We start from the raw sequence: 24,852 nt of genomic DNA on the forward strand, positions 1-24,852 counted from the left end.
TTATCTTCTGTAATCAGTGGAAAACCTATTGAGCCTTGCTTCAGCACCCTGTTGACAATCAGCGCGGGGGGGGGGGGGGGGGGGGTGAACGAATGAATGAATGCCATGCATCCTTCCACCTGCACTGCTGTCGCTGTACCACTGAGAACCTTGAGCCTCTCTGACGGGCTGTGGACTGACACTGTAGGGTTGGCATACACACGAAGGTGACTGGACCCTGGACAGAAAACCTTGTGCATTCTGAGCTTTAGCAGAGGCAAAGAAATGCTGTCAGCATCCAGGTTAAATAAAAATAAAAAATTATCTGGGTTACCGCTTAGTTCTGTTGTAATGGATGGTGCTATAACTGCAGGCGGTGCCTTTACGACTGCCTCCCTGGCCGGCTGTAAATTGGCAGGGACACTGGCTCGGTTTACAATGGCAGAGAGGTGGCACACAGCCCTCCTCCTGACATGGCAGTGTGAGCTGGCTGCAGCCCGGTAGGGCTGAGGGTGAAGGTGGGGGTGATGCCCCCTTGGAACCTCCCAACCCTTCCTGACAGAGGAAACACATGTTCTGGCATCTCTGTTTTAGAAAGTCTGGGACAGTCAATATTGAACTGCATAGTTTTGTCTCATGGCCTGTCTGTGACTTGAATAGGCCACATTCTGCACACGGTCTCACCAGTCAGACCCAGTGTACAGTGCCTTCGGAAAGTATTCAGACCCATTGACTAACATTTTGTTACGTTTAAAAAAAAATGTTTTTAAGTAATCCTCAGCTATCTACACACAATACTCCATAATGACAAAGCCACAACAGAAATACCAAATTTACATAAGTATTCAGACCCTTTGCTATGAGACTCGAAATTGAGCTCAGGTGCATTCTGTTTCCAATGATCATCCTTGAGATGTTTCTACAACTTGATTGGAGTCCACCTGTGGTCAATTCAATTGATTTGACATGATTTGGAAAGGCACACACCTATCTATCTATGTAAGATCCCACAGTTGACAGTGCATGTTAGAGAAAAAGCCAAGCCACAAGGTCGAAGGAATTGTCCGTAGAGCTCAGAGACAGGATTGTGTCGAGGTACAGATCTGGAGAAGGGTACCAAAACATTTCTGCAGCATTGAAGGTCTACAAGAACACAGTGACCTCCATCATTCTTAAATGGGAGAAGTTTGGAACCACAAAGACTCTCCCGAGAGCTGGCAGCCCGGCCAAACTGAGCAATTGGGGGTGAAGGGCCTTGGTCAGGGAGGTTACAAAGAACCCGATGGTCACTCTGACAGAGATCTAGAGTTCCTCTGTGGAGATGAGAGAACCTTCCAGAAGGACAACCATCTCTGCAGTACTCCACCAATCAGGCCTTTATGGTAGTGGCCAGAGGGAAACCACTCCTCACTAAAAGGCACGTGACAGCCCGCATGGAGTTCGCTAAAAGGCACTTAAATACTCTCAGACCATGAGAAACAAGATTCTCTGGTCTGATGAAACCAAGATTGAACTCTTTGGCCTGAATGCCAAGCGTCACGTCTGGAGGAAACCTGGCACCATCCCTACGGTGAAGCACGGTGGTGTTAGCATCATGCTGTGGGGATGTTTTTCAGAGGCAGGGACTGGGAGACTAGGCAGGATCAAGTGAAAAGATGAACGGAGCAAAGTACAGAGGGCTCCTTAATGAAAACCTGCTCCAGAGAGCTCAGGACCTCAGACTGGGGGCGAAGGTTCACCTTCCAATAGGACAACGACCCTTCGCACACAGCCAAGACAACGCAGGAGTGGCTTCGGGAAACAAGTGTCTGAATATCCTTGAGTGACCCAGCCAGAGGCCGGACTTGAATCCGATCGAACATCTCTGGAGAAACCTGAAAAAGCTGTGCAGCAACACTCCACATCCTACCTGACAGAGCTTGAAAGGATCTACAGAGAAAAATGGGAGAAACTCCCCAAATACAGGTTTGTCAAGCTTTTAGCATCATACCCAAGAACACTCGAGGCTGTAATCGCTGCAAAAGGTGCTTCAACAAAAGTACTGAGTAAAGGACCTGAATACTTATGTAAATGTGATATTTCCGTTTTTTTTTTATTATAAATTTGCAAAATTGTCTAAAAACCTCTCTCATTATGGGGTATTGTGAGGATTGATGAGGGGGGAAAAATAATGTAATCAATTTTAGAATAGGGCTCTAACGTAACAAAATGTGGAAAAAGTCAAAGGGTTCTGAATACTTTATAGCACACAATGCAGCACTCCAAGCTTTTTAGTGAACTTTCAGCTGATGCACTTATTACTGGGATCAGGATAGCTGCAATAGAGCTTTAAAACTGTGTGACTGGTTGCTATGGCAGCTGAGGTTGACTGTGGTCACACAACACTCTAAGCTAGTCACCAGGGGGAGAACAAGAAAGGGCTTCTCCAGGGTTGGTGGTTGGTTGGACCGTCATTAAATCATGATCACCTGTCCTCAGGAACAGGGAGACATCCAATAGCCCAAATAACACTTTAAATGATTAACTAATAGCTTAGTGAGGGGGGGGGTATGACACAGGTCACGCCCCTGTAACAGTGACTAGAAACACTAAGAAGAGCTTTAGAGGTCAGAGCTACTGAGCTCTTTATACTCCATCTTCCTGCAGGGCCACGCTGGTTAGAACAGACAGCGGTGGTGTGATGCGGCACGCTTCTGACACTCCCTTTTTAGGGCTTTTAGGTTCTAGCCCCACATACGCTGGGACGTAAACAAAGCAGTGTCTGGGATCACCCTCGAGTCCTCGATCACAAACAAGGCTGATTGGGAGCACGCCCCAAGGCTTATATACACATCACGTTCGTGCTTTATTTACACGGTCCCGTCGCAGCAGCAAAGTGCAAGCCCAGTGCAATCCTGCTTCCTCATGATAAGTCCCTGTAAAACAAACGAGGAGCAAACAAAAACAACTCCTCAAGTAGAGTCCTCATTCCACTGTATACACAGCCTGGGACAGAGAAACCAAATACTGTCACATGGGAATATGATTTCCTGCTTCATAATACATTGGTTTATGTCAATCGTTTTTTTGTCGCCTTTTTGACTTTAATTTTCAATGTGTCAGCTGATGTAACGGACCACACGCATCAATGATCATACCTAACACTGGCCCTGCAAAAACACAGTCATTTGTATGTAGGCTAAGCTATATTGTGGGAGAGCGTGAGGGGTACAGCACAATAGGCTTGTGTCAGGTTTCCAAAACAACAGTTCAGTCTTTCAAGTACATTAGCCTCGACTGGGACACCACTTATCATAATTCCTCTATGATTGAAAGGTTCTTAAAATATTAGCATTTTGCCTGAGCACAATAAAGAGAAGGATGAAACACCCACAACTCAACTCAAGTGTAACTTTTCCATTCTAGATCAGAACTCCAAACAGCTTTACAGGCTATAAAACATTACCACCAACCCCCAACCCACACACAATCCAAATAGCAGGCCAGGCAAACTGAACACAAACCCTGCCCATCCCCACCCGGTCTCTGAGAACAGCCCCCACCCTTGTGGGCCAGGCCTCTCCTCCTCCCTCCCTGGGCTACAGTTTCAGACTTAGGAATTCCAACTATGCAGCCAGCCTGATGAAAAGTAATTAAAGTTGATCCCCACTGGCTACGCAGACAGGTACCATACAGATACAGCCAGTGCAGTGCACAGAGCCATACGTGTGCTGGGCTAATGATAAAGAGCTTCTCAATCCCATTTAATCAAACTAGCACCAGGTAACATGGGAGGGGATATGATCAGAGACTGTGGCGACCCATCATTCAGGGCAGGTGGGGCAGAGCCCCTTGGGTGCTGTCATAGAGTTACATTAGAAGTGCCCATCCAAGAAGGCTCAAAGTCATTGGCCACATATAAAATGATGTCAAATCAGGTTATATGTACAGTAGCTTTGATTGAACTGATCATGTCAACATCTTAGCTAGCTATTGTCGACATCTGCTGGAAAATCCTTTTTAATCCTTGTCGAAATAATGAAGAGAAATCATAGATAAAACGTATCAGTGCTTATCGGCCATTGGACATAAACATTACACAACAAGTTGGAAATTGTAAATTCAACAATGTGTGGTTTGGAAGGAATCAGTGACAGTGGCTAACTGCAAGCATTGCAAAGCAATCACTAGCCTGCTACTCAGTGGAGTGGCTGTGTGGTCCCAAATCTGGAATTAAGGGGATCTTTTCCAAGTTTGACACGACAAATATTCAACATTGGCCATGCTGTCAATGAAGCATGATTTGTGCTGTGCTCAAACCAAATAAACTCGGAACTGCTGAAAACTTGACTTCAGTGCGTTCGGGAATAAACAAGCTGCGACTGGGAAAATAAGTTTTGAAAGGTCATCCAACTCATAATTGTAAATCCGCCATCTTTCTAGTGCTACGACCCGAAAATCAATGACGTCATCATGAACTTTTTCCCAGTTGTTTTGAAAGCACCATAAATCCAGAGAATACCAGACTTCAATCACAAAATTTGCCCACGAAGGACCGCCGCGCCACCTTCCTGTTCAAGTGAGAACAGCACAACAAGGGGAGTCCAAAAATGTCTTGTATGCTGCTGCATAAATGATGTAATATGCCAGGGAGATATGTAGAATGTGGCTAAGAAAGTAATACTAAGTGTATGTTGTGTAGTAAGATGATAGTAGCCCATGTGTCTCACCCTAATAATGTGGTATATTTTCACCTCCTGTTCTGACTTGGTGGTGCACATGTAGCCTATAACCTGTTTTAGAGAAATGTAATCATTGAATATTGTAGGAGCTTTCATTTTCTGCTTATATGGCCCCTTTATTTATCCTACAGTTCTGACTTGTTGTACAGGGAGAACACTGTAAGAAAGGCCCATGTTCTGATTTCTGTCGCTGTACATTTTAAAAGTGCTAAACAAATAGCTATATTGACTGCGTCCATCCTAGCTCGCTCATTAATGTCTTAATCGAAATTATCGATTGCCTCTTATCCACTTGTCGTCCCCTTATGCCATAGTTTGTACATCTCAATTGTCAGTAGAAACCCCATTTGTTTAAGCAAGTCAGCCGTAACAGCTATGTTTTTTAAAAGGCAGTAAATGAGGCTAAATCAACTATTTCACTGCCAATCAAGGCTCCGCTGATAGCCAGGTGTAGCAGTGGTAAGATGTTGGGACTGCTGTTGGGACTCTGCTGTTGGGACTCTGCTGTTGGGACAGCTTTATGTAGGCTGTTTGTGGGCACCGTTTGTCAACGTTATAGTGCAACTAATGTATTGTTTAGTGGCTTTGCTGACATGCATCCCACTTTTTAACATTTTTTTACCCCACCAAGATGTACATGCTAAAATGGCCACTGATCAGAGACATGGCCTTAATCTCGATTTAAGGTTTTATGATTTGAATACAAAAACACATCTAAACTTGCCTGTTGATAACAAAGCATAGATCCAATGGGACGAACTAAATACAATGACTGCAGTAGCAGATCCAGATAAGATACAGACAACTGGCACTGAAACACACAAACAGACTAAGGGGGAAAATTCCAGAAGAACAATAAAGTTTTACAAACATTCACTTTCATCTTGTAGACGGACTCCAGTGGCAGAGAACTGGAATTTTAAGTAGATCTCCTAACACACCACAGCATTCCTCCAACATCAGAAGTCAAATATACTGTACCAGAACACTTTTCCCTATATGAGTCAATAGTAAACACTCTTTAATCTTTGAATTAAAAAAAACACATTAGGTTTTAAATGTGTGTTATCAAATTGAACATAGACTATAAAAGGGATTTATTGATGATTTCAAAGTGTAAAGGAGGGGGGGGGGGTACTGGAAGTGGTTAAAAAAATGGAGAAAAGGCCAAGTAGAGAAGTAAAGAAAACAGATGAGAGAAAGCTTGGCTTCAATTTCACCCTTCAGAGGCACCGGTCGATTGCCACAATTACAGCGTTAAGGTAGTTAGTAGAGGGGGGTAAAGGGAGAGAAGCAATACTTTTATAGACAAATCAAGGGGCCTAAAAGAACAAAACACACCTCACGAAACAAAATAAACAACCTTTTAAATGAAATGTTTTCTCCATCAGTAAGTGAGATCCGTCTAGATTACACAATACTTCCCACACTTTACCTCCATGCAGTAAACACGGACCGGTCTCCACTCTCTGCTAGGTCCTGCACAGTTGGACGTAATGCTTGAGGACATAATCCCCTGAGTTTAATCTACAAACTAGGAGGAGGAGAGGCACAGCGCTGATCGTACCCATAAAGGTTTTATGCTGGACCAACTTCATCTGCTGGTTATTGGAACATGGCCATGCACTCACAAGCCAATGGATCAGCCCTGTGTGTGTGTGTGCGTGTGTGTGTGTCCAAGCACAGCTATGGACTTCCTCTGATTCACTTCCTGTAGAAGGGCTGGGAGGGACATGTGAGGGCCTGCCGTCTTTCCCCTTAATGACCGCATTAATATGGTTACTACCTCCAAGCTGCTTAGGGCTAATGGAGACATACTCATATCCTTTCTTTAGAAATGAGCAAGAGTCTCAGGCATTACTGGGAGCTTTCTCAACATATGACGGGCACACCCTAAAGACAGAGGTATGTGAGATTAGGTTGAATATCTCTTCAAAAACTAAAGCGTCTGTGGGAAGATACTTCCCGGCGTCTGGTGAATATGTGGTTTATGGGGCTTCCCTCCAGGGGCTGAGGGGATGACATGACACGGTACCATTCCATATGCCTCCTGGCTCCCACCTGCCTGTCACTACGTCTCCACTTCAGTCACACAACAGGACAGGAATACCTTATTGGATAACAAATGAAGATTACTACAGTTCTATATCAGTTTACACTGGAATGCAAACTGGCTTTGCAACATTATCAGAGGAGGAAAAAAAGTGGTCAGGAGGATATGACTCAATCAGTTAGTCAGTCCCTCACCGCCACACCCACAGTTGAAGTCGGAAGTTTACCTACACTTAGGTTGGAGTCATTAAAACCTGTTTTTCAACCACTCAACAAATTTCTTGTTAACAAACTATAGTTTGGCAAGTTGGTTAGGACATCTACTTTGTGCATGACACAAGTAATTTTTCCAACAGTTGTTTACAGATTGTTTCACTGTATCACAATTCCAGTGGGTCAGAAGTTTACATACAAGTTTACATACACTAAGTTGACTGTGCCTTTAAACAGCTTGGGAAATTCCAGAAAATGATGTCATGGCTTTAGATGCTTCTGATAGGCTTATTGACATCATTTGAGTCAATTGGAGGTGTACCTGTGGCTGTATTTCAAGGCCTACCTTCAAACTCAGTGCCTCTTTGCTTGACATCATGGCAAAATCAACCAAGACCTCAGAAAAAAATTGTAGACCGCCAGAAGTCTGGTTCATCCGGGGGAGCAATTTGCAAACGCCTGAAGGTACCACGTTCATCTGTACAAACAATAGTACGCAAGTATAAACACCATGGGACCACGCAGCCATCATACCGCTCAGGAAGGAGACGTGTTCTGTCTCCTAGAGATGAACGTACTTTGGTGCGAAAAGTACAAATCAATCCCAGAACAACAGCAAAGGACCTTGTGAAGATGCTGGAGGAAACAGGTACAAGAGTATCTATATCCACAGTAAACCTTTGTCGACATAACCTGAAAGGCCGCTCAGCAAGGAAGAAGCCACTGCTCCAAAACCGCCATAAAAAAGTCAGACTACCGTTTGCAACTGCACATGGGGACAAAGATAGGACATTTCTCCAAAAAGTACAGTTTGGCAATAATGACCATTGTTATGTTTGGAGGAAAAAGGGGGAGCTTGCAAGCCAGAGAACATCATCCCAACCGTGAAGCACAGGGGTGGCAGCATCATGTTGAGGAGGTGCTTTGCTGCCGGAGGGACTGTTGCACTTCACAAAATAGATGGCATCATGAGGGATGAAAATAATGTGGATATACTGAGGCAACATCTCAAGACATCAGTCAGAAAGTTAAAGCTTGGTCGCAAATGGGTCTTCCAAATGGACAATGACCACAAGCATACTTCCAAAGTTGTGGCAATATGGCTTAAGGACAACAAAGTAAAGGTATTGGAGTTGCCATCACAAAGCCCTGACCTCAATCCCATAGAAAATTTGTGGGCAGAACTTAAAAAGCAGGTGCGCACAAGGAGGCCTACAAACCTGACTCAGTTACACCAGCTCTGTCAGGAGGAATGGGCCAAAATTCACCCAACTGATTGTGTGAAGCTTGTGGAAGGCTACCCGAAACGTTTGACCCAAGTTAAACTATTTAAAGGCAATGCTACCAAATACTAATTGAGTGAATGTACATTTCTGACCCACTGGGAATGTGATGAAAGAAATGAAAGTTGAAATAAATCATTCTCTACTATTATTCTGACATTTCACATTCTTAAAATAAAGTGGTGATCCTAACTGACCTAAAACAGGGAATATTTTTACTATGATTAAATGTCAGGAATTGTGAAAAACTGAGTTTAAATGTATTTGGCTAAGGTGTATGTAAAACTTCCAACTTCAACTGTATGTGTGGGTGCTGATCAACCGAAATAGCATCCTTCAACTAAAGGATACAGGCTGGAGTGAACAGATATCCCATCGATTGAATTACATAATGGTATGGTAGCAAGATAATCTGTAGAATGTAACATATATTGCACACCATTCATATACTTTAGCAGGTCTTAGGAAGTGCTTGAGTAAATGAGAGGGACGTTTTATCATGTAGGGAGGTGGTCTTTAAACCAGCCTTTAAAAACCTTGCAGGAGGCATGGCTGACCCCACGACCACCCAAAAGCTCAGTACACCCAAATAACACCCCATCTGGATGGATGAGAGAGCACCAGAATCAAACAAACTGTCAGAGCAGCAGAGAGAGCATTCCAAAGAAACTAAACTCACTTCAGCAACAAGCCTCGACTAGACCAACGCTTGCCTCACTCTTTATACACACACACACACACACACACACACAAAATCAGTGTTTTGGTAACAAACCAACATTTCTGAGTTCAAATATTATCATGAGAATACTTTCAACATTTGAAGGAGAAGCAGAAGCAGTCGATGTGTTGTCATGGGTGGTAGGGCGAAACAGGTCCCAGAGCAGTTGCCCTGCACTTGTTAACAGGAAAACACCATCTAGCCAGGCTCTTTAGAACTCAGGCACTTTGTTATGGTAACCTCCCTTGTGTTCCAAAACAGTCAGGCTCTATTAGGGAGAACGGTCACAGTGGGCAGGTTTCCCAGCACTGCCTGCCGGTCTGCTCTCCCAGTCCAGCTACAACCACAGGAAACCACCTCTATCTAGGAACTCTCAGGCCTCTCTACTCTCACAAGATGGGAGACAGGAAGTCATGGGCACTTCCTGTTTGGGCAGGGTCTATCAATTTTGTGGCAGTGCAGGTCAGTGGTGTATTCAATGGGGTGCAAAGTTTAGAGTGTTTTCACTCAGAGCTGGAAAATGGAAAGAGTTGCTCCGTTCTCTCGCCTCTGGTCCAAATGGAGAGTTATTTCTATCTCACCAAGCACAATTACATAAGAGCCTTTAAAATCAGTGCACACAAATGGAATCCCAGGCTTAGCCACAGAGAAATCAATGGGCTGTTGTGCCAAAAGGGCAAATAAATCTGAGAATACAATAACCTATTGGAGAGAAGAGTTGGGAAACATAGAAGAGACGGTACTTTTCCTTTTTTTGTTGTTGAAGGAAATGGTTAAATAAGCCACAAGTATGAAATGACCACACCTCTGGAAAAGTGTGATTGTCCGCTGGCACAGTGCACTTACTGGGGGTGCAAAGAATGTCTTCTGGTTAGCGGTCGCAAATATATTTACAGCTATGTGCAAGAATCAACCATGGTTAATCACTTTTCCAAATAAATGTTTTGTAAACAAAAGCGATCTGTTTGTCCTTGAAATAACTTGAGTTGGCCACATTGCTACTGGGTAGTTACAGGAAATAAGTGCCATTTGCTGATATTTTAAAGGGCAACTTAATGTCCTGATTTGGCCTCATTTTGGATTTGGTTAATTAAGAAATGCTAGCGGCCATGACGTGAGTTGGTTTCAGGGTGTGCTTTGATGTGGGTGTCTCGTGTGTGTTTGCAGTTGGAAAGAGTTAGCCAAATCATTTAGAAAATTAGCTTCAGCTTGCTGGTGTGCGACTGGGCAAAATTGGTGTGACTTTGGATAGCCTATTTCTGGGGATAATACAGAACCAGGCCTTCCGTTAGGACAATGTGGTGCTGGACATTTGACCGGCAGCATTTAGAATTTACCAGACATTTAAGAAATGTAAGGGACCCATAATCATTGGGTGCGTAACCTGATTAGGCACGGTGCTCAGAATAACAGAAATCACATTTAGATTATGGTCATTTTTCTTAACAGAACATGCAAGTCAGGATGCAACGATGTGAAGTTCTTCTTACTGAATTCCGATGCCCACATTTACTTTTCCTCAGCCAACAATACGAGTAACGAACAGCAAAATCACTAGCCTTTGTCAATCTACTATCCCCTATAACAGAAAAGTTGACCTATTCTATTGGTCAGCTTGTCAAGAAAGAAATTGTCTATTCCAAACAGACTCTGGGAAAGTTGTGGAACGATAAATCCCAAATTCATACAGCCAGTAGGTCTAGGTTACACATTTTTATTTCATATAGCAATGAGTCTGATGGCAACAGATCAGAATGTTTGGCTTAAAAACATTGACAAAACTATTATTTCTTCACATTATAGGCACAGCAATGGGCACAAGGCAGTAGGCTACACGCAAATGTTTGTTCCATAATGCAATTAGAGGGAAAACGCTTGTCAAAAGCAAGCGGTTTCATGTGACAAATGAAAATATCAGTTCTACATTTAGAAAGAGGGGAGATATGCAACAACTAGCATGCATGACTAGGATAGTGCCTTTTGCTAATGAACTGTGAAAGAAAGTTTATATAAAATAATAGAGTCTACATAGAGGGTCTGATTTTGGCTTGGCTACTTTGAAGCAAGGTAACACATGCCTCATAATATGCAGTAAAACGTTCAGGTTAGCAATGATTAAGTATGTGTTTTCAAAATACATACTGCCTCCAGCTCATTGCAAAGTGGTGTTAGACGCGCTGATGAAACCTGCCTTCCGTTGCCTTTGCCGTCCTGTAGCAACATCTCTGGCGCTGTCTGACAGATTTTCCGCTCAAAAGCTCTGTATGCTGTGTGTGATAAGATACATACCGAACATACATGCGCACCAATTTAATTCCCACTCAATTATGCAAACTAACCTATAGACTGATAAGCATGACTGTTCAAATGTATTTACATCAACTGGTATTTACATGAATGAATAGGCAAAAAAAAAAGTATTATTTCGAGATGGGATTGTTTTCTTCTTTTCCCGGACAATTGGCCAATGCCAATTCTATATCAACATCAGCATTTCTATTTGTTTATTTATTTTTTGGCCAGAAGCTGGCTAATACCAGCTAACGGAAACCCTGTCAGGGACTGTCAATAAATTACACAATGTAAATGGGACAAACCATTTTCATGTTGCACATCTTTTAATATCTTTCAATATTTGCATATGAATTTCTACAATTTATAGTTGATTTGAGATTAAGTCATTGAAATTTGGAGCCGTTGACCTTTTAAAATATTGTCCCGTGTACATTGTGTAATTCACAGATGGTCTCCCTAACTAGCCCCATGGGAAAATCAAATGTCAAACCAAATTGACCATTGGCATTATGATCGGGTCGCGTGCAGCTGTGCTCCGAATGAATGATTACTTGGGTGCTGCCAGCCGTGGGCAGGATTAAGGAAAACTGTTACGGTACCCTTCATTCCATGACACCATTTTTTCCTATCATCTCGCAAATCTGTTTTGGACAAGACTGACTATTACCAAAAATGATCCTATTTACATTTTCTAGTCAATTTTGACACTAGAATAAAATGTTTGACTCATATCAATGCTTCTGTAGGCCATTTTCAAAACGAGAAGGTACTTTTCGGGGGGGGGCAGTCACTCTAAATTGAAATTGTGCATCAATATTGAATTTTAAAGGCCTGTAATATATTCGATGATGTGCCCTTTATTATAGACCACATGGATTATTCAATAAATCAGATCGTTTTATATGAATAAAGACTTGCTAAAGTGCCAAATTGTTGTATTGTGACATGTTCCTCCATGCACCGTCTGACTTTAAGGAAGATTTTAATCCACTTAACCACAACATGTCTCCAAGTTCTCACCGTCATTGTAAAGCCCTAGTTATTTTGCTGCTCTGACAAAGTCATTTCTGAAGATTAGTGATTCATTTAAAAAAATCAAAATTTAAAAAATTTAAAACTACCTGTCAGTCGTTTTAAGGTCAACCCTGTTACGTGAACTGAACTCTCGTTTTAATATGGCTAATATATATTTTTAAAGAAACATTGAACATGTCAGTCAAATGGTGTAAAAGCAGGTGAGCTGCTCTCTTTTTGGTCGTTTTCTGGTGGAAAACTGAGTGGGTCGAGCATAACAAGTTAACCCTGTTACCAAGCTAAAAATGTTTCAACAATTTCATATTATTTTATGAAGCTTGCAGTCAATTGCCCCTCCATGTTGCACACAACAAGCTTCCCTTCCCTCTGTCACAAGGGGATTCATGCCTGATTTAAGATGAAATTGCCAAATGTGTTAAGGTCAACCCTGCTACTTTATTCACCTCTAGGGATCGTTTTCCCTCCACAGGGACTGTTGAGCTAACGTGCGCTAATGTGATTAGCGTGATGTTGTAAGTAACAAGAACATATCCCAGGACATAGACATATCTGATATGGTTCTTCCCATATCAGATACCTCTAAATTTCAATTATAGCTTAAATTATTGTTAATCTAACTGCACTGTCCAATTTACAGTTGCTATTACAGTGAAAAATAACAATTGTTTGATGAGTGCACAACATCAAAAAAAACTTACCATGCAAAAAAAAACTTACCACGGCAATCTCTGAAGGTAAATAATGTACTTACATTCAGTAATCTTGCTCTGATTTGTCATCCTGAGGGTCCCAGAGATAAAATGTAGCATAGTTTTGTTTGAGAAAAATCTATTTTTAAGTTTGAACCCCTGCTGTTTCTAATGTGTTATATTCTCCTACATTAATTTCACGTTTCCACAAACTTCAAATTGTCTCCTTTCATATCCTTGCTACAGGTCCTGAACTACAGGCAGTTAGATTTGGGAATGTCATTTTAGGCAAAATTTTAAAGAAAGGGTCCGATCCTTCAGAGGTTTTAATTAAAAGGAAAATGCCACACAAAAACTATATTTTGGTATGTTTCATTAGTCCATTGTTGATATAGTCCAAAAATGTTCCTTTAATACACACTTACTATAGTATTTTTTTAAAATGTAACTTCTTGAGATGGAAAAACGTGTTTTTTATTAACTTGAACATGTGCTCTTTATGACAGAATGTTAAAATTCGGTGCAATCAAAATAACGTCTCAAAAAGGCACTGAATTGGTGGAACGACCCTACTGCATTCAGACAAGTGGAAAAACCAAGACTTGACAGACCCTGGCTTAAAAAGATCCCCCTTTCACTTGGGCATGATGGTGTTAATTATCCTCTGCCTCAAGTGCTCCACCGGGGACCTCTAGCATCTCTCCTCTGACCATGAGGACCTCAAGTGGTGGATCTGGTTTGGATTAAAACCACAACTGCCAAGAACCCTGCCCTGTGCCAAGCAGGCGTTGTTTATGGCCGGCCCTGTGGGTGTGTTTAATTCTTTACTTTCCTTGACGCTTCCACGTCACAACTCACACATCAGGTTTCAAGTTATTAGTCGAAAAGGACCCATGAGCACCAACATCTGAAGTTCATAGGAGCATATCAAATTGGGTGTCAAATGAAAGCTAAAGAGTATGTTTTTGGCATAGATACATTTTTCAACCATTTTCCATCTTAAAAATGCAGCATAACTAAAGGTTTTGATTTCTGGATAAACAGATGGAAAGGGGGTATTAGAAAACGTCTTAAAAAGTATTATAAATACATCAAAACACACTAATGTTGACGTAAAGACCCCTGCCAACTAATATCAACACATATTTACTTTTGGAGAAATTGTTTACAGTCTGTACGTTTAAGAAATATTGCCTTGTAATTCCATTACACCCTAAAAAATATTTTCTAATTTCTCTCCCTCATGAGGAGAGAGGATATAGATGTAACAAGTAATGGTAGACCTACCAATCAGTTAGTGATTTTACTGATATTACATTTTGTTAAGGAATTATTAAGCAATTAAAAACATGTAATTCTGTTACCAAAGTTCACATCTGCACAGTTCTTCCACTAAATTCATCTTTGTATAAATGTATGTGAAAAGTGTTAAACATAGTCCTAATAGATTTGTATGGTTTGTTAAAACTTTGTAATCAATAGTTTTTGTATTGCATACATTTTAATGTGAAAAAAACTTCAACTCCGTTACCATGGAATTTCCCTCGTATCATTGGTCATAGCTGTGTCATATGGGCTTTAAATGTTTCCGGTCTAGTTAAAAAGCTTCTTAACATTAAAAGCAACCCCTTTCTGACATTTAAATGTGGAAAAACATTTGACAGGAAAAAGCATTCCAGTTGTATACTAGGCTAGGGCATGAAAAGCAGCTGACCTCCTATTTCAGTTATCTCTGTTGTCTCGTCCTATTTAGATAACAGATAGATGCCACTGAAATAGAATGCACGACTCTAGCAGATGATCTGTAATTGAGCATACAAAGGCCTCTTCAACTCAGTCCAATTCCCAAACAGAGGATTCTCTCCCAGTGTCACAGTCATTACATGGAGTTGGAATGATGGACAATACTATCTCTAATGAATACAGCAGGCCAGAGCCAATTGCTGCGGATAGTAGTGTATCTATTAAGGATATCAGAGAAGTTCAAATGCTGTCTACAAGCCAGACTGTTGTGTTGGGGGAGGCGCAGAGGGCTTGTTCAGTGTGCTAGATTAGTGGCTCTACATTTTGCCTTGGCCAAACCACAGAGGAGAGAGTGGGCCTCTTGATGGTCACATGGGCTCATGTATTATTGAACAAAAGGAAGAACCTGCACTCACTGAAATACTATTTAAGTAGTAATGTATTTGGTTTGTAAGCAGCAGATCAGAACATCGGACGTGTTTTGGTAAACGCTGACAAAGGCTTCCACCGAAACATGTGTCTGTTCTGACCTGCAGCTAAAAAAATAAATACATTCAAAATGTCAAGAATATTTCAGTGAGTGCCGGCTTTTCCTTTCTTCAATAATGCCCTTTGAACCCGGCACCCAAATACTTTGTTACTACACACATTTGAGCTGAGCACGCCAATTTCTCTTTCTCATGTATTATTGACCCAGGCAGGCTGACAGCTGATCCGTTTCACCATCTGACCCCCTGGACAGGTGTTCACGCTCTACAGTTGCGATTACAGAAACGCATACACATTTCCCCAAAATGTTCCCCGTGTTTTATATGTTTAACTAAAGTACAGTTTTATACGTTTAATTAAAGTACAGTCCCAGCAATTACAAAACATCCCACTTTAAAATGTATTATCGAATAGTCCTACAGCTTGCTCTGTGCTCGGGTAATATGACTCGAGTATAAAAAGAGAGTGGTGAATGCAGGCCCAGGTAGCCCCAAGCGTTTTATTCAGCTTGACCCCCTGTGGGATGGTGTGGCTTCCTTGACATGCCCTGCTGAATGAGAGAGAGCATGAAAGAGGGAGAGAAAGAAAAAGACCAGAGAGAAACCAGATAGAGATCGGAGAGAGTGCGTGCGGGCAAGCTGCTTAGGGCGCCACTGGACAACAGTGATAACCCACTAATCTCCTGACTGGCCTGGTGGCATACAGAATGTCACAGCCCACACATCACCCTCTCTTACTGACAGGAAACCAAATCATTTTATACACAAGACTCACAGGGCAGAAGCTCAACACTGGATTCATGACTGTAAAGGGACAAAAAAGGGTCGAGTGCAGGTGGATTTTTCCAAATTCAACAGACATGAATCACATTAACCAGCCTGATAATAGCCAATTTCCAGTTTGATTCATTTCTCTAAACTCTAAACAGAATAGTAATGGAGTTATAGGCCTATTTAGGTTGGTTACAGACAGACTATCACATTTGGCCTATACCCTAGTCCATAAAGCCTATCTATCCTATTTAAAAAGGACTGAAGACTGAAGTGTCCTTGAACCGGGTACGGGTTTTCACACTCAAAAAGTTTCCTGTGTGTATGAAGGATGATCCACCACCCAAAGAACACCCAGCCAACTTAACACAACTGTGGGAAGCTTCGGATACAACATGGACTAGCATCCCTGTGGAACGCATTCGACACCTTGTGGGGGGAACAACTCAATATTAGGAATGTTTTGTCATGAATGTTATGTACAGTGCATTCGGAGAGTACTCAGACCCCTTGACTTTTTCCACATTGTTACATTACAGCCTCATTCTAAAATGGATGAAATTCACATTTTTCCTCATCAATCTACACACAATATCCCCTAATGATTGATTGGAGTCCACCTGTGGTCAATTCAATTGATTGGACATGATTAGATACACCTGTCTATATAAAGGTCACACGGTTGGAAATGCTCTTCAGAGCAAAAATCAAGTCATCAGGTCGCAAGCAATTGTCCGTAGAGTTCTGAGACAGGATTGTGTCGAGGAACAGATCTGGGGAAGGGTACCAAACTATTTCTGCAGCATTGAAGGTCCCCAAGAACACAGCGGCCTCCATCATTCTTAAATGAAGAAGTTTGAAACCACTAAGACTCTTCTTAGAACTGGCCGCCCAGCCAAACTGAGCAATCGCGGAAGAAGGGCCTTGGTCAGGAAGGTGACAAAGTACCCGATGGTCACTGAGTTCCTCTGTGGAGATGGGAGAAACTTCCAGAAGGACAACCATCTCTGCAGCACTCCACCAATAAGGCCTTTATGGTAGAGTGGCCAGACGGAAGTCACTCCTCAGTCAAAGGCACGTGACAGCACCTAAAGGCACCTGAAGACTCTCAGACCATGAGAAACAAGATTCTCTGGTCTGATGAAACCAAGATTGAACTCTTTGGCCTGAATGCCAAGCGTCAAGTCTGGAGGAAACCTGGCACCATCCCTATGGTGAAGCATGGTGGGGGGGGGGGGGGTTCAGTGGCAGGGACTGGGAGACTAGTCAGGAATGAGGGAAAGATGAACGGAGCAAAGTAGAGAGATCCTTGATGAAAACCTACAGCGATGATCCCCATCCAACCTGACAAAGCTTGAGAGGATCTGCAGAGAATGGGAGAAACTCCCCAAATACAGGTGTGCCAGGCTTGTAGTGTCATTATGGGGTATTGAGTGTAGATTGATGAGGGGGGAAAAACTATTTAAAACATTTTAGAATAAGGCTGTAATGTAACAAAATGTGGAAAAAGTAGTCTGAACACTTTCCAAATGCACTGTAAATAAAATCTAAGTGTTTTGAATTATGTACTAGGCTATTTCACATAAATGTGGACAGTCGGGTGCTTTGCAAATTCAAAACCGCTGGACAGCAGCATAATAAACTGAAGCACTGATCATTGGGAACGAGATCAGAATGACTGCCAAGGCTTGATCCATAAATTAAATTAGGAAGCCTAGCCTACAAAACTGAAACAATCTATATGTTGAAATCAAACGGCCTGATTAAAATGATGCATGCACAACTCGAGTTCCCGGCGCCGACTCATTCAGAAACCAAAACATGGTTTAGTATTTTGTTTAAAAGCTCAGAAAAGGCCAAGTGAACCAGAAAACCCTTTAATGAGAAAACAGAAGTACAAGTCCCAAATAAATTTTCAAAGATGTCGCCTACGACAAAAACTTCTTAGCCTACATTTGAACACCACCGCAGAAGCATCGCTATTCTGCATCTTCCCAATTAAGTAGCCTAGTTTTGTTGTATGGCTACTTGAAGAGAACTAGGGCCTATTACTCGCAGCACACCTCTTCCAGTGCCTTGTGGAAAAACTTGCATTAAATTCTACTAGATGAAGATGTGATATGAGTAATATCAACCTGGCATTTAAATCAGAGTTGAGCTTCCAAAATCACATAAATTATTCTATTCCCGCCTACTGAAAATGCGTCATGCACGATTGCTTCCCACTATTCGTTGATTTTGGTAAAGCATCCCCATATCTAATTGATCAGCTTCCGTCAAAACCAAAATGAGTATGACATCCGGGCATTTAAAGTATACTTGATTTTTCAAAATGTTGCTTACTATTAAATGTTATTTTTTCTTGCATACTCAAAACAACCTAATATTTAGGACGCAAGTAAGGGTATTTGGACACGGCCCAGTGTTCCCTCGCTGTGGCATGGCCTATTCTTAACACGACCACCTGAGGTATCCCTGCGATGTTGCACACGTGTTATTTCTTCTATCTGGACCTAAATGGACAAGGGAACAGACAGCCAGAGACGATTTCAGCAGGTACAAAAGATACTAGATAATCCTGAAATTCTTTTTTTCAGGCTAATGGAAGTTTAGTAATAAATCCTGAGACACATAAAGCAGAACAGCTCAGGGTCTGTCCTGTTGACCTTACTGTACGAATGGCCATTATGTCTCATCCTTTATCCTCAATGAAGACAGCTGGAGCTACTTATGAAATTAAAGTCAAATATCTGAGGACACATGAACCCTTACAACTCTTACTGAGCGGTCTGTCAGTACACCGCTGTGAGGATTCACATCATGGAATAATAATGGCATGACTCACAAAAACAATTGTGACTGTTACTAGAAATGATGCCTGAAGAAAAATCATATTGGACAATAACAAAATAACAAGTGGAGGATGGAAATGGACAATTACATGGGTAGTGAGCGGATGTGCTTGACGACAGTTTGTTGATGCTCAGTAGGTTAGGGCCTCTTTACACTACACTACTTTGATGACACAAACTAGGCCCCAGAAGAGATAGTGTCTTCAGAAAGTATTCACACCCCTTTGACCTTTTCCACATTTTGTTGCGTTACAGACTGAATTTAAAATTGATTACATTTAGATTGTGTCACTGATCTACACAAAGTAACCCAAAATGTCAGTGGAATTTAGTTTGTAGATAAGTAAATAAGTATTCAACCCCTTTGTTATGACGAGCCCAAATAAGTTTAGGAGTAAAAATATGCTTAACAAATCGCATAATAAGTTGCATGGACTCATTCCGTGTTCAATAATTGAGGTTAACGTGATTGTAGAATCTCTGTACCCCACACATACAATGATCTGTAAGGTCCCTCAATCGAGTAGTGAATTTCAAGCACAGATTCAACCACAAAGACTAGGGAAGTTTTTCAATGTCTCGAAAAGAAGGGCACCTATTGGTAGATGTGTAAAAGAAATAGTAAAGCAGACAAATACCCCGCTGAGCAGGGTGAAGTTATTAATTAGGCTATGGATGGTGTATCAATACACCCAGTCACACTACAAAGATTTCATCATGAGGACAATTGTGATTTTAAAACGGTTACAGTGTAGAATGGTTGTGATAGGAGAAAACTGAGGATGGATCAAAAACATAGTTACTCCACAATACTAATCCCTAAATGACAGAGTGAAAAGGAGGAAGTCTGTACAGAATGTTTGGAAAAAGGCCCTTAAGAAATACTGCAAAAAATGTGTCAAAGAAGCTAACTTTATGACATGAATACAAAGTGTTATGTTTGGGGCAAATCCAACAGTACCACTCTTCATATTTTCAAGCATGGTGGTGGTTGCATCATGTTATGGGTATGCTTGTCATCGGCAAAGACTAGGGACGTTTTTCAAGATAAAAATTAATGGAATACAACTATAAACACAAGCAAAAATCCTAGAGGAAAACCTGGTTCAGTCTGCTTTCCAACAGACACTGGAAATCAAATTCACCTTTCAGCAGGAAAATAACTTAAAACACAAGGACAAATCTACACTGGAGTTGCTTACCAAGAGGACATTGAATGCTCCTGAGTGGTCTACAGTTTGGACTTAAATCTGCTTAAATCTATGGCAAGACTAGAAAATGGCTGACTAGCAATGATCAACAATCAACTTGACGGAGCTTGAAGAATTTTCTGAAGAATAATGGGCAAATATTTTACAATCCAGGTGTGCAAAGCTCTTAGAGACTTACCCAGAAAGACTCACAGCTGTAATCGCCACAAAAGGTGCTTCGACAAAGTATTGACTCTGAGGTGTGAATACTTACGTAAATGTGATGTTTCTGCATTTAAATATTTCTAAAAATATGTATTCACTTTGTCATCCTGGGGTATCGTGTGTAGATGGGTGAGATTAACTATTTTTTTTAAATCCATTTTGAAAACCGGTATGAATATTTTTTGCAGACAATGTACTTGTGTAAGGTAAAGAGATGGATCTAGATTCAAATCTCTTCAAGACATTTACACCACATATCCTCAAAATAATTACCAGAAATGTCCTTAATACCAGTAGACAGCATTTTTGAAAATGAAAGGCTTTTAAAATATCCACACATTTGTGAATCCTCGCATTAAACAATTATGCAAAACTACGTGTGATATGGTTTAGATGAGAAGCTCCTGTATAGTTTGAATAGCTATCCTTATTTTGTTTGTCTGTATACTATGGTATTTACGGTATGCCAGTAGCTTCACTCACAAATAAAGCAGGAATGTGGCTTTGCCAACAGCTCATCCAAGACTAGTTTAAAGAGCAAATATGATGAAGATAGATACTGTAGATCTCACTAGACATATTTTACTAATGCCATATTTGATCATTATTATATAACTAATGTAAATCCATCTTTTGTTTGATTGAGATATGAAATACTCTGTTGCGCATCCTGCCAAACAGTTTATGGGGCATCTGATTTCTCCATCTCCCTCGGAGACAAATAAAGTGGCCCACGCGAGGCTCCAAGGGCCTTGGCTACACAGACATTATACAAGTGTCTTAAATTGGTCTTTCACACAGGCCCCTGGACCATGTGACAGGCCTGGAGGCTGTGTGTGATGACATCCCTCCTGATTTACAATCGTCTAGGCTCCAACCAATGGCAGGGCCCGTGTGGATCTAAGTTTATCACCATTAGCTGAAATCCAACATGGACTATTGATTGCAATTACATAACTGCCCCCAGCTGTTTTATAGCACTTGTGCATGAACAGATCATATCCAGCTGCCCTCGATGGATTCATTTCCACACTTTTCCAAACAAGGACAGCAGAGCTGGAATACAGAGCCTTTAAATTCAGAGGAATCTTCTCTAATGTATCCAATGCATTTCTGTTCTAATGTAATACGGGAGAGAGAGAGAGAGAGAGAGAATGCAGAGTCCTGTTTGTTTCAAAGGCAGACTTTGGAGTTACTGCCACCACCACGACCAGCAGCACAGCAAATTAAAAGCTGATGACGGCCATTATGGTTGCAATGGTTTTCACAAAGAGAGATCTGGCTCTGCTCTGAGCGTGCATGGAGAAATAGAGGGACATCTCAGCTATGAAGCCTGTCCACTGGCACGTCCCTTTATTCCAACAATAAACAAATGGGCTCTGCCCAGTGTGTCCTCTCAGAAACATTACAGGAACTAGCTAATCAGTGGAACAGTATTTGCCTCTGAAATCTAACTATTGCATTTGATCCTATCCATGATCAGTTTGAGCCATACAATATCTACTGACCAAAGAGGATATATTCAGTTCATTATGACTTCTTAGTGGGTATTTGGATTACAATCTTTCAGACAATACATTTGTGTTTCAATGCAGACTGAAACACAATCATCCACGATGGGGGGGGGGGGGTCCGTCACAATCTCCCCTTTATGTCACTGAAAGAGATCCTTCTTCCTCTCGGAGGGTATTTACATGTTTCATGGAGGAATTAATTACAAGCTGTGTGTGTGGATGATGGTCTTGTGTAGAATCACATTCCTGTCCCACTCCACTGAGGGGCTCCACCAGAACAGAGCTATACTTCACACTTTATTCTTCCTACCGTTCACCTTATGTTGGTCAGTGAACTTGGGAGTTGTTCTTATTCACAATGACTTCCTTATAAAAACACATTATTTTGCATACCCCTAGTCTCCTCCAGAATCCTCTGGCTTGGCTCCATGAGAGAAAATGAATGAATGAATAAATAAATAAATAATATGAAGGTGTGGTTGTGGGTCTGGGATCTTGAGTCAGGATTCCATTTCCCTGACAGAGAGCCTGGACGGTGTCCGTTTCAGTTACCTAGCAACTTCTTCTAGGAAAGTTGGAACAATTACTCCAAACACCACACCAAACACACTACACACAAAAGGGTCAACTCCTTTCTCTCCAGAGCCTTTGCAAAAATTAATATTGTGATATCACAGGTCCCCCCGTTGCCCAAATGTTCCAAGCTGGATGGTCAAATTCAACATTAGACAAATGGCACCCGATACTGTCTGGGACACCGACCATGAAATTGATTCCAAACACTTCTCTTTGTAATGTGGTGCCTCTGAGCCTTTCTATGGACATAGACTACCTCACTGATACTAAATACCCTATAATAGGGCAGAGATTCCTAACATCTATTTGGTCACTATATAAATTGTAATTTCTAAAAGCAAAGAATTTAAAAAATCCTTACACATACACACGAAGGGGTTTTAGTTATGTACTAAAAATCACCTTTTTCCTTGTATCATGCAAATATGTTGACCTGAAGGGGACAATATGGTGGCCTATTGAGTACAGTGTGCTAATCCCGACATGTTGTGCATCCCATTAGACAGACCGGCCTAATGTAGTCTCTACAAGATTGGCCTTCCAAGTGCTCCATGAATCTCAGTATAGATGGCACCTTTAACACCTTACGTTTTTCACAACAGGTTATAAAAATGTAAGGCTAGTTAACTTATTTCCATGTTTGCTAAACTTATTTCCATGTTTGCTAAAATTCTAATAGTTCGCCGAATTTCAGTTTATAAGAAAAAATTAACAAGCGTAGTGTAAAGAATCCTTGTACCATCTAAACAGCTGTGAAATATATTTTCCATAACCCAAAATATTGTGTTCTCTCTTTGAAGCTGGTGTACAGACCCTAAAGTAAAAGAACGGGAAGCATAGAAAGAACAGATCTACCGCTTCTTAGACGTGCTTTCAGTGAGAATGGCAGATCCATAACTCACATTTCTATGTTAATTTTGTAGGGTCGGCCAAAAAGTTCCATATTGCAGCACAAAAAAAAAGAAAAGGACAGAATTATTCATATCCATGATAATCCATGAATAGGCCTACCATTGATGATGTGTGCATCTAATTTACATGTTTAATCAATGATAGAGGGATGATTGGCCTTGCTGGAGGGTCAGAGAGCAACAACAAAAAATAGACTAGAATGGAATACAACTCAATGAAATGAGGGAGGCAGCTGAAGTTGGCTTAACACTGTGTGCACCAATAAGTAATGTAGGCCTAAACAATTAACAGGTAAACCAAGTCAAATAATAGGTAAACGACCAACATGGAATGCATAATGTAATGCTTTCAAGTAGGCCTACATGTACAACATGTGATACAGGTCTTATTGGGCCACATTGAGTATAATTATCTTAGTGCTGCACCTGCTGACCTCGAGGGTGGGTGACAATGGGCGCACATCTCTACGGGCTAGAATGTAACACACAAGGCACAATAGCAAACAGACGTGTAACATAGAGAGCTTAGAAGGGGATGGAAATTGTCTAGTGTACTTACAACAAGCACGGAGGTCCTGACAACCTCAGAGACACTTTGCCTTAGTTCAGCCGCAGTGCCAGGTTTACTTAGTCCCCTTGTAAATTTCCTGGTCTCCGGATGTACTGGAACTGACATTGTCGAGTCCTGCCTTTCATCAATTTCGTTAGGAATTTATAAAACGTCAAAGAAGAAGAGTAAGAACGGAATCATCTGCCGGCTTTTTCCGTTTGTCCGTCAGCACAAGAGCGCACCTTGAGTTTAAAACTGGGTCATGTTGTGCTGGTTCACTCTGCCTTTTTGATCTCATAATTTGCAACAATTACTAGTGAAAGTTGTATTGTATTATCCCGCAGTTGTTGCATTCCCCAGCTGAGTTGTTGTTGTCATAATAAACCATTCTTCCGCGCGTTCACCGTCTCATTACGGCTGTCCGTCGTCGGTCTCGCTATGCTCGGTGTACATGCGACGCCAGTCAGAAAGCGTAATCTGCGTGCGTCGTTCTACCACGCTTCTCCACTCCTCCCTCCTCCAGTGATTTACAAAGGCCTGCCCAGTTCAGTTTCTGTATGAGCAGGCTATGAACGTACTGTAATCATTGTTACAGTAATATTCATAGGCGGGGGGGCTGTTTTTATCGACATGTAACGTGGTAAGTAGAGAAGATACAATGCCATGTCTGTCACCATAGTGGAAATTGTTCAGTGAATGTAGAATAACTATTAAAACGTGCATAAATTAAATACAGTGAAGTACTTCACACAACATTCTAAATTGGACGGTGAAAACCTAATGAGAATGACCATGTTTGTTTTTAGGAGGACTACGTAGAATTATTTCATCAGATTAAAATTATGCAATAACTTCGGGCCAGTACGTGACCAGCAATGGCACAGGTCTTATGTTATTGAGCAATGATGCCATCTATGGGAATACAAGAAACAAAATGTCAATTCTCTTGTAGTGTACTGAGGTGAAAGTGGTTAAAAACATTAAATGGGCAATTACACCTCTGTTAGCCATTATGGACTAGCAAAAGAACCCACAATACAAATG

At 41.4% G+C, this 24,852-nt stretch overlaps 1 protein-coding gene across 5 annotated transcripts in view; it reads right to left on the reverse strand.

Moving 5' to 3' along the window:
- LOC115109474 (dedicator of cytokinesis protein 9) overlaps positions 1–24,259 on the reverse strand; it is a 121,871-nt gene extending 97,612 nt beyond the window's left edge. For 2 of the 5 annotated variants that reach the window (XM_029634480.2, XM_065012851.1), the window contains exon 1: positions 23,818–24,259. In XM_029634480.2, the coding sequence (XP_029490340.1) occupies positions 23,818–23,934 (117 nt within the window). In that variant the 5' untranslated portion in view covers positions 23,935–24,259. Of the gene's footprint in view, positions 1–11,111; positions 11,230–23,817 lie in introns of those variants that run through there. The other 3 variants (XM_029634471.2, XM_065012831.1, XM_065012849.1) reach the window with 2 other exon arrangements.
- Positions 24,260–24,852: the final 593 nt, after the last annotated feature.

Source organism: Oncorhynchus nerka, linkage group LG3, assembly GCF_034236695.1.
Source record: "Oncorhynchus nerka isolate Pitt River linkage group LG3, Oner_Uvic_2.0, whole genome shotgun sequence".
NCBI lineage: Eukaryota > Metazoa > Chordata > Actinopteri > Salmoniformes > Salmonidae > Oncorhynchus > Oncorhynchus nerka.